General features: G+C 28.7%; 1 protein-coding gene across 3 annotated transcripts; it reads left to right on the top strand.

Annotated features, from left to right (window-relative positions):
• Positions 1 to 243: 243 nt before the first annotated feature.
• Positions 244 to 6,934, top strand: LOC111028621 (interferon-inducible double-stranded RNA-dependent protein kinase activator A-like). 3 transcript variants are annotated; one of them, XM_022307346.1, is made up of 8 exons: positions 244 to 571; positions 1,054 to 1,389; positions 1,597 to 1,750; positions 1,824 to 1,971; positions 2,040 to 2,215; positions 6,086 to 6,321; positions 6,387 to 6,495; positions 6,557 to 6,934. In XM_022307346.1, the coding sequence occupies exons 2-8, from the start codon at positions 1,054 to 1,056 to the stop codon at positions 6,691 to 6,693; spliced, it is 1,296 nt and encodes a 431-aa protein (XP_022163038.1). In that variant the 5' UTR covers positions 244 to 571; the 3' UTR covers positions 6,694 to 6,934. The 3 variants fall into 3 exon arrangements, with proteins under 3 accessions (XP_022163038.1, XP_022163040.1, XP_022163039.1); XM_022307348.1 differs by lacking the exon at positions 244 to 571 and adding an exon at positions 646 to 667; XM_022307347.1 differs by lacking the exon at positions 244 to 571 and adding an exon at positions 785 to 990.
• The last annotated feature ends 2,578 nt before the right edge of the window (positions 6,935 to 9,512 follow it).

Raw genomic sequence — 9,512 nt, 5'->3', positions numbered from 1 at the left:
TGAGGCAACCTGTATTATCTATAAACCTTGGTAACCACTGACCACGACTATAATAGATATAATAATATTGTTGTATCTATATCCTATATAATATATCCCATATATATATATCATTCCTTTTACTTTTTGGTTTTTATTAATCTTATCTATTTCGATGTTTTCCGTTGACCGTTATCAATTTATCACTCTTAAAATCTGTTATCTTGGATGCGACATGCGTGAAATATTATCACAAAACAATAGCATGTGCAGCCACAAGTTATAACTTCACCGTTCACGCTTCTATTCATAGATAACAGATAAATAATTTACAAAAATACAAACCTGTTCGGTGGTTGATCCTTACTCTTTTCAGTGTTCAGTCCCTAATTTAGTAATTTTGGATTTCCCTACTTGTCTTTATATAGTACGTATTACGTATCGAGCACCGACTACTGGTGATAAATTCTTAAGATTAAATTTAAACGAGTTTATGTAGTTTTATCCTTGTGCTCACGCAGTCTCGTGATGATGGAATTCTATACTTTGTCGACGTTGTTACTTGTTAATACATTTACAATATAATCTATAGGTGCGTATAATATTTAAAAGGTACATTATATAACTATAGTATTAACGATCCGGTTGTCATTACTCGTTATTCATATTGGCATTTATAAATAAGCAGGTAAACTCTGAACAATAATAATTGTATAATATTAATTTTATCACGTGGTTCCGTCGCTCAGATGGCAGATATCGTTACATTCACTACCTGTTCATGATGTCCATAATCCGTAATATGTATTAACTAAATACCTATTACAATACCTAGCACAAAAATATTTTTATTACCTACACTAATACAATCCCAACGAATTTTGTGAAACGCGTTATCTTGCGTTCGGTTACATCACATTTCATTACTTCGTAGCTCAAAAACAATATTAAACATCGAATGTCAAATTTTGTCTATGGTAGTGTGCCCTCGCCACCGGATCCCCTTAACATGTGACTTAATTACACCACTGTAGAGTGCTGTTTGTTTACATTACACATTTGTATTTTGTACAGATGATGTCCATTTGCACGCAACCTATGATGTCCGGTGCTGCAAATTTAAATTGTGGAACGGTCAACCAAAACACAACGGTTGACGGTAGAGTAGAATATGCTGACAGAGGCTGTTCAACCCAAGAGCCACTGATAGACGCAGATTTATTGAATGCATTGGATGAACCATCATGTTCCACACAACAAGAACCCATGTCCAAGGAATATAACCGAAAAAATAACTTTGCTATTTACGACATGGACTCACCGAGAGGTTATAAGCTCAAGATCAGTAAGACAGGTTTTAAAAAAACTTCCAGTAAAGAGAAAAAAGTGGACTTGCCAACAAAATTCAATGTAAGTTGTTACTACAAAATACAAATTATATCTTAACAGCAACCTGTATTCTACCAATATCGACTTACTATCCAATATCCCATTAAATTGTGGCTAACCTATTATTGATCCTTCCTAACTTTCAATTTTCAACAATTATTTTATGTATTATGTTTATTATTAATATTATACTTTATATTCAATGTAATTAATTAAACTTGTTTGTAGGAGATAAAACAAGACAGCTTAAAATCTCCTATTGCTAAACTTAATGAAATAATGTTGTTAAAAAAACAAGTAGTAGAATACAAGTTGGTTTCTATAGCAGGTCATGTACATAGTCCAGTTTTTAGATTTATTGCTGAAAATGATGAATTATATGGTAAATAATTGATGTAACTATAATAAAAATAAAACATATATTTAACTTTCTTCATGAAAAATAATGGTTTTAGCTTATGGAGAAGGTTTGTCAAAAAAAGAAGCAAAGAAAAATGCAGCTATTGCTTTTTTGGATAAATTAGATAATTATAATGGAAACAACACCATATCATCTACCACTTCAAATATGTCACCTAGCAAAGTTAGCCCTCTAAAGTATAGGTATATGGTTGTACAGAAATAATAAACAACTAAATAAATTGAATGATTTGTGTTAAATTTGTTTTTAGCAAAGAGACCATTTTAGATGAAATATCAAAAGTAAACCCTATTGGTGTGCTGCAAGAGTTGTGCATGGCTCGTCGTTGGGAATTACCAGATTACGAGTTTCCCCGCGATGAACGCAATGATGCACACAATGTTTGGTATTCTGTGGTATGTTCCCTTAGGGACTTTCAAACTGTAGGTAAGTAACTTATACAAACTTACATTTAACATTTTAAAACTTAAAACAATTAGGTATATATTTTAATTATGTTGTATTACTAATATCATAAAACATTTAAAATATGAAATATTATTTATGTATTGGTTTTTCAATCAATATTCATATAATAACTATTTTTAGAAAAATAAATACCTAATAAATAATTTATATAAAATACTTAAGTACATAATCTAAATATTGTTTGATGTCATAATCAAGAAAAAACCAAAGAAATATAACTAAGTGTATTTAATTTGAACAAGTTTTTTTTTTCATATTTGATAAGCTTCTTGCATTATACAATTAAGATTTATTATAAAATATATTTTGAAATCCAAACAACGATACAGTTAAATCAATTTCAAAAAAAAAATTTTAAATACAAAATAGCACACTGTATTTAAAATGTGTTAAGTCCTTACATCAGTATGTTAACAGACATGAAATAGTTAGATTTAAATCCAGTCTCAGTGTTTCTAACCGTTTATCTTAGAACTTTTAATGTATATTTAATATTAATTTAACTATTGAAGTTAAATGTCTTACTATATTCTAAGTTAATAATTCTACAAATAAAACAAAAACTAATCAAATATAAATTCAATTTATCTAAACAGCTTATATGTCTTTATATAAACCCATATCGGTTCTCAAAATTATTTGTTTCATATAACCTTATGTTGCTAAGAAAATTCTATGGAGCCCCAAGAATTAAAAATGTTCATAAAATGTACAAAACTCTAAATGATGCAAAAATTATTTGCTTATTAATTTGTTTCTTCATAATGTAATTATAAACAACATAAACAATTAAAGTAATATAATTTTCTAGGATAAAATCCCACCTGGGGCAAGATAAAAATTGCTTACAATCTAATATTAGTTATAGATTTCTAGTCATATTGATTTAATGTACATGCAGTTAAAAATTCCCAGGGGGCAATGGAGTTTGCAACCAACACATTTAATATTGATCCCATCTACAAAAATATGTGGGTTGTTACTAATAAAATAAACACAATAAACCAAGAATTATTTTATTTTTACTTCATTCATGTATATCCATAGAGTTTCTAAATTATACTGGAGCTCTGTTTCATAACTTCTGATAATATAGACTATAGAAATATTTTTTGCCATCTTATCTTAATAAATTATTATTTAATGATTATAATACTTAAATTGATTTGATTAAGTATCATGAAACAATAATTCTCTCATTTCAAGTGCATGGTCCTCGTACAATATGTTATCTACCACTTGTTTGATGGTTTAGTATGATGTCTTAAAAAATATAAGCATCTACTATCTTCCAATACTGTCTATTCATCATACCAAATTGTATTATACCTGTATATACCTACTTTATCATTTTGCAATTATGATTAAGCTTTTTATAAAAAAATAAAATTAGTCTGACAGTCTATGTTAGCAGGTGTATGGATTATACATTATTTTACCGTGGGTATTTGTATTGAAATATCATTGAAATTAAAGTAGTGTGTGAATGTTTTATAAAAACACTTATGTTATTCGTATTATCTATTATTCAAATATGTACTAAAATTAAAAACGAAACAATTTGTGATGATGAATTAAAACAACCTCTTAAAAAATAGTGAAATACAAGATTCGTAAGGAAATATTTTTGAAACAATGTACGAGGTCTGTTCAAAAAGTACCCGGACAAGTATTATTACGGCTAATCTAGGCATGATAAAGTTTTAAATTATATATAAATATATTTCTCATGTATTAGTGAATATTTTAAACAAAACCCAAGTTTTATTTTATCTCTGTTTAAATTAACAAATGGTTAAATCGAGTCAGTTTGTTTTGTTTGGCGTTTTAGATATGTTCGAACAAAAGGAAAATCATTTAATGATTTGTCAAGACCTTAAAAATCGTTCTATCGATCCTAATTTTATAAAAACATTATAACAGGTGGCGAGACATGGGTTTATGGGTACGATTTAGGTCATCTCAGTGAAGAACAAAAGTTTCCTCTCGGCCCAAAAAAAGCTTGTAAAATGTCAAGACAATGCTGATTGTTTTTTGATATTGAAATTATTGTTCATTATGAATTTGTACTCCATGGACAAACAGTTAATCAAGTATTCTTCAAAGACGTATCAATACGTTTGGGAAAAAAAATTAGTAAGAACCTCCCAGAAAAATAGCGAACAAGAACCTGATTTCTTCACCACGACAATGGGCCAGTCCATTCAGCACTATCGATAGGTGCATTTTTGGCTGATAAAAAAATACCTGTTGTGTACCGCGCCTTCCCTATTATCCTGACCTGGACCCGAGCAATTTTTTTTTTCACAAAACTAAAATTTGCACTCAAAGGACAACAATTTCATGATGTAGAAGAAATTAAAGCGAATACGACAGCAGAATTCAAAGTCTTAACTTCAGAGCATTTTCAAAGGACTTTCGAAAAATGGCAAGAACGCTGGAACCATTGTATTTTAAAGAAGATATCTTTTAATAATATGTAACTTAACTTTTGTATTTATTAAAAATAAAATCCGGGTACTTTATGAACAGACCTCGTACATAATATTAACGATTATACTTAAAAAGATTGCCAAACATTTCACTCAATACTCAAAACAAAAAATATTTTTACGTTTAAAGATACAATTATGATGTGTAATTGAGGTTTAATTTTGCGCAATATCGTAGAACTTGACTGATGTTGGGTACTACAAATAAAGACAATGCAAGCCAAGGTGTTAACAAAAATATCAAGACCAACTAATGTCGACTAATACAGTTCATGTAGAGATGTAGCAGGTGCTGAATTTCAAAAACGTGAGAAAACTGATATAAAATAAATTATACATATTGTATGAGTACCAAATTTTTTCTTGAAAATCTTAATCCACAATATGATTTTCTGGTAAACATATTAAATCACAATTATTGTTACAAATAATATATTATAATAATTATTCATATTTCATAGCAACAAGTTTTGTTTTAAGAGTAGTACAACTGCTTTCTATTCAACCCTAAAACTTCATAAAAATAATTATAATAACATCACATATTCTACATATTATTATAATTATTTATATTTAAAGTAGGGTGGCTCTTCGGCCTAGATTTCGAGGAACGTTAGGCCTGTTTCACATGGATGCTTATCATACTCACAAATGGGCTAAGTTCATACGCTCCATAGCGTTGAGAGTAAAGCCCCATTGTTGAGTGGCATGTATGAATTTAACCAATGTAACTGAAAACTCATACACACTATGATACTTGGCATATGATTTGTGCCCATGTGAAACAGCCCTTACCTGTTTAGGTACTCATGTCCCAGTGTTGTTTTGTACCAGTCTTGGACATTTGCATAGTAATGTCCCAGAATTTCAACAAAAAAAACCCATAGCTTAAATTAGTTGCATTGAATTTTTTACAATGAAATATTTAACAAATTCTACTCTACTGTAGAAAGTCTTATTTGGACTCAATTTACAAATATATTTCTGTTATTTAATTTCAAATAAGAACATAATATCGTATTAGTAAATATGTGATTTGTAAAATTTCTTTAGAATGATGATATTTGATAATATTTTTTAATATTTTAATAATGTATAACATTTTTGTTTTTCTGTTTTGTCATGATGATACTAATAGCAGTAATTAAACTTAAATAATATCATGGTTTCTAAAAGATATCTATTATATCATAGATTTTAGTAATTACTTTTTAATTACTACATAAATAATAAACATACACTTAATTTTAGATGTTGACTATAAAATTGCCATCATTGCATTTGTATTCACTTAGTTATTAACTTATGTAATAAAAATGAAAATGTTTTTGAATAGGTGAAGGAAAAACCAAGCAAGCAGCAAAAAGACAAGCTGCTCATATCATGTATGAAAAAGTAAAAAACGTTCCACAACAGAAGATCTTGAAGGACTATGAATATCCAATACCTAGTAAATTTATGCTTAACACTAAAGAAAGTAATGATTTAGATAGCATAGATAATCTGAAATCCTTGGAAATATTGTTAAACAGATTAAAATCATCTCAAAATCAAAGTTTAAGCAAACTAAGGGTAACACATCAATTTAATTTGCCCATGCTAAATATACATACTTATTTTACTTTGTTTGTATGCAGAATTGCGACTCCATAATTGAAATGAGAAAAAATTCTATTGAATTTTTAGGTGCAATTGGTAAAGAAGAACATTTTAGTATTACATATGTATTGATGACAAGGAAGTCAAGTAAGATGTCAGTTAAAATAATAACTGTCATTTTTTATTCAATTCTCTTTATTTTTTTCAGCTGATGTTGGAATGTTAGTGCAATTAGCTGTCACTCCTCTTTTATTGTTTATCGGTTCTGGCAGATCAACAACAGAAGCTCAAGAAATGGCCGCTTATGTTGCTCTAACATACCTAAAACTTTTGTTAGAGGAGTAGAGTAATAAAAATATAACTCTCATATTGCATATACTTGCCTAATAATGTAATACATTTCGTTGAGCTTAAAAAATAATGTTTAGAATATTAGTATGATGTTAATTGTTAAAAATTTCTACACATGGTCACTTAATTCCTATAACTTAAATGTAAAAGATAAATAATATTTATTTATTGAATCATAAATACAAATATATTTTTTTCGTTTCTAATATTAATTTAAATGCACAAGGGTCATAAATTGATGTAAAATATTTTGTACATCATATTTAAAAAAAAAATATGTTTAGTATTATATTTCCTGAGAAGGCATTTAGTTTTATTTTCCTTCTATTAGTACAAAAATGTAGTTTATTATATATTTAATTTAATTTCATAAACTTATTTTATGTATATTGTATGTGAAATTAAAAATAAATAATAACTCCAGAATATGTTAAATGTGTACACAATTTGCTGTATTTGATTTTACAAAATGTTTTGTTGTAATTTAAAGGATAGGTATAATAGCCTGAATAGTTTTTAATATGATGTAATCTATAAGTACAGTAAAATCCGCTTAATTCATAAAGGTGACAACCATTTAATGGGGACAAGTTTGCATAGTCCCAAACTATGTTTCAGTTAATCTAAACAGTCTGATAAAAAAATTTAAATAACAATTAATTGGACAAATAGGTCACCCACAACAAAACAAAATACATGTGCCTGGTCAAAAAAACAAAGCAATTACTAAGCATTTTTTTTTTGAACCAATGTCTCGTAAGGAATGTTTAAGGTGCTGCGCATTTATTAATTTTCAGTAGCTTAATAATAATAGATATGATATCAAAATTCGTAATCTAAATCTAAAATGTCCAGAAAATCTCAGAAAAAATTACAATAATGGCCAATGGTCATGGCAGAAGACAGAGTTGGCGCATAAGTGTATGATGAATTATTGTATCCAAATAACACGGTGTTTGTAAATTAGTTGTACATAGGGGTAGAGGTGAAATGTTATATTATAGATAAGACTTTATAATCAATATTATTCATAAATATTTATATTTTTTTTTAGAAAAAAAGAAATAACAATAATATAATATTTAGAATACTAAACTGGGCTAAATCATGCTCATAATAAGAAGTAAGCGATATATGCACAGAAAAAAATTAAGTAACTGACAGTTATCTGTGACATGTTAATTATTCGGTATTTAATGCGAGTAACATTTTAATTGGACATAGTTTTCAACCAATTTATATAAACTTCAATGTTCCTAATAATGGCCACATATTATTTGGTATTAAACATGTTAATGTTCAAGGAATTAAATCTAAAAATGGGTTACCAAGAGTTGTAAGATATGTAATGTTGTTTGTGCAACAAACTTTAGTAACGGACAGTCCTTTGAAAATAACTTTTGATGTAGGTTTCTAACCATTAATTTAAATTCTAATATATCAACTAATTTCCAAATTATTTTAGCTAGATTTAACCAGGAATTGAGAAATCTATTAAATGCATTTTGGAATGTTGCTGTTGAAGTGGCCAAATGCAAGCATGTTGTACATTTATAAGTAATGATGAGAGGCAACAAATGCACCTCAGAAATGGGGCACTGGGGCTGCCCTTCTAAAACAGGATCTGAGAAGTATAAAAAGATTAAAAGCATTGCTGCCCCTTTTCTTACTGAAAAACCAAAATAAGTAGTTAATAATATTGTTATAATATTCTCCCTGTTACTGCAGTGCCCCTCACAAATAAAGGTAATATTTTTAGTCTACCTACGGCTATAGGTGAGTTGCGGCCCGACAAGTCATTAACGTGTTGGAGACCGGTGAATTGCAGCCCGGTCATATTTTATCACTAAGTTAATTGCAGACCGGAAAATAAATTTATTTTGTACCGGCAGTATCCGCAGTATGAGTTGGTGGAGGAAAATTCAAAGTTTATTACTCAGAAAAATGTATAACACAAATACAGATAAAAGTTGTTAGGTACTTAAAACTTTTTTTTTGGTCTGCCATTTTTGGATACTGACAACATCATTGATTGTTTCAAGGATAACTTTTTAGCAATACTGCCCGCTATAGATGACCGTGTTGTACAATTTACCGACTATATGTTTTCGAAAACTATATATCCCCGGACGCCACATTTCCCCCAAATATTTGGCCACAGTTTTCTGCTAGCTGTAACCGTACCACTAACGGCTGTGAAAGTTTTTATTCACACCTAAATTCATCTTTCTACTCTAGTCATCCTAACATCTATAATTTTATTTTATTGATGAATTGATGTGTTAGTAGAAATTCAATCAGAGAAGTACATCAAATGTAGAAGCAATGGAATAAAAACGAAGAAAATATGTGAAAAAGAAGCATTTATAAATTATAAGACAACAGATGACAAAGCTAGAACAAAAAGAAATAAAGCAGTTTGATTTCGTTAAAACATTAAGTTTTAAGTTTTTGCAAAACCATAAATCTAAAAAAATTAATTTTACCATAAATGTTGACATTTTAACATAAATAATAATAAAAAATAAAAAAAACAAATTTTAAGAATTTAAGGAGACGAATCAGCCAACCTCCTTGTGGTGTCTTCTGGGTAACGCTGATAGGCTGAAATGAAGTGATAAATAAAATGTGGCCGCAACTCATACGTCTGCTTCATAAACACGAGCCGCAACTCGTTCAGTGAATCACTGTTTATTATGTTTAGTTGGGCATAAAATAGAATATGTTAACAGAACAGTGTTATTTTATTTTGGTTTCTTTTATCATTTTAACTGCATTTGGTTAAACAATCAACAAAATCAATTCGCTAATTC

The sequence above is a fragment of the Myzus persicae genome, unplaced genomic scaffold, assembly GCF_001856785.1.
Source record: "Myzus persicae strain clone G006 unplaced genomic scaffold, MPER_G0061.0, whole genome shotgun sequence".
In the NCBI taxonomy this organism is placed as follows: domain Eukaryota; kingdom Metazoa; phylum Arthropoda; class Insecta; order Hemiptera; family Aphididae; genus Myzus; species Myzus persicae.
Note: the sequence above shows the minus strand (reverse complement) of the source record. Positions and strands in the feature narration are given on the sequence as shown.

Excerpts from the sequence above, each read along its gene's own strand:
- LOC111028621 (XM_022307346.1), top strand. The coding sequence starts at position 1,054 with ATGATGTCCATTTGCACGCAACCTATGATGTCCGGTGCTGCAAATTTA. Across the intron at positions 1,972-2,039 it reads GTTAGCCCTCTAAAGTATAG|CAAAGAGACCATTTTAGATG; the intron begins GTATATGGTTGT and ends ATTTGTTTTTAG. Across the intron at positions 2,216-6,085 it reads TAGGGACTTTCAAACTGTAG|GTGAAGGAAAAACCAAGCAA; the intron begins GTAAGTAACTTA and ends GTTTTTGAATAG.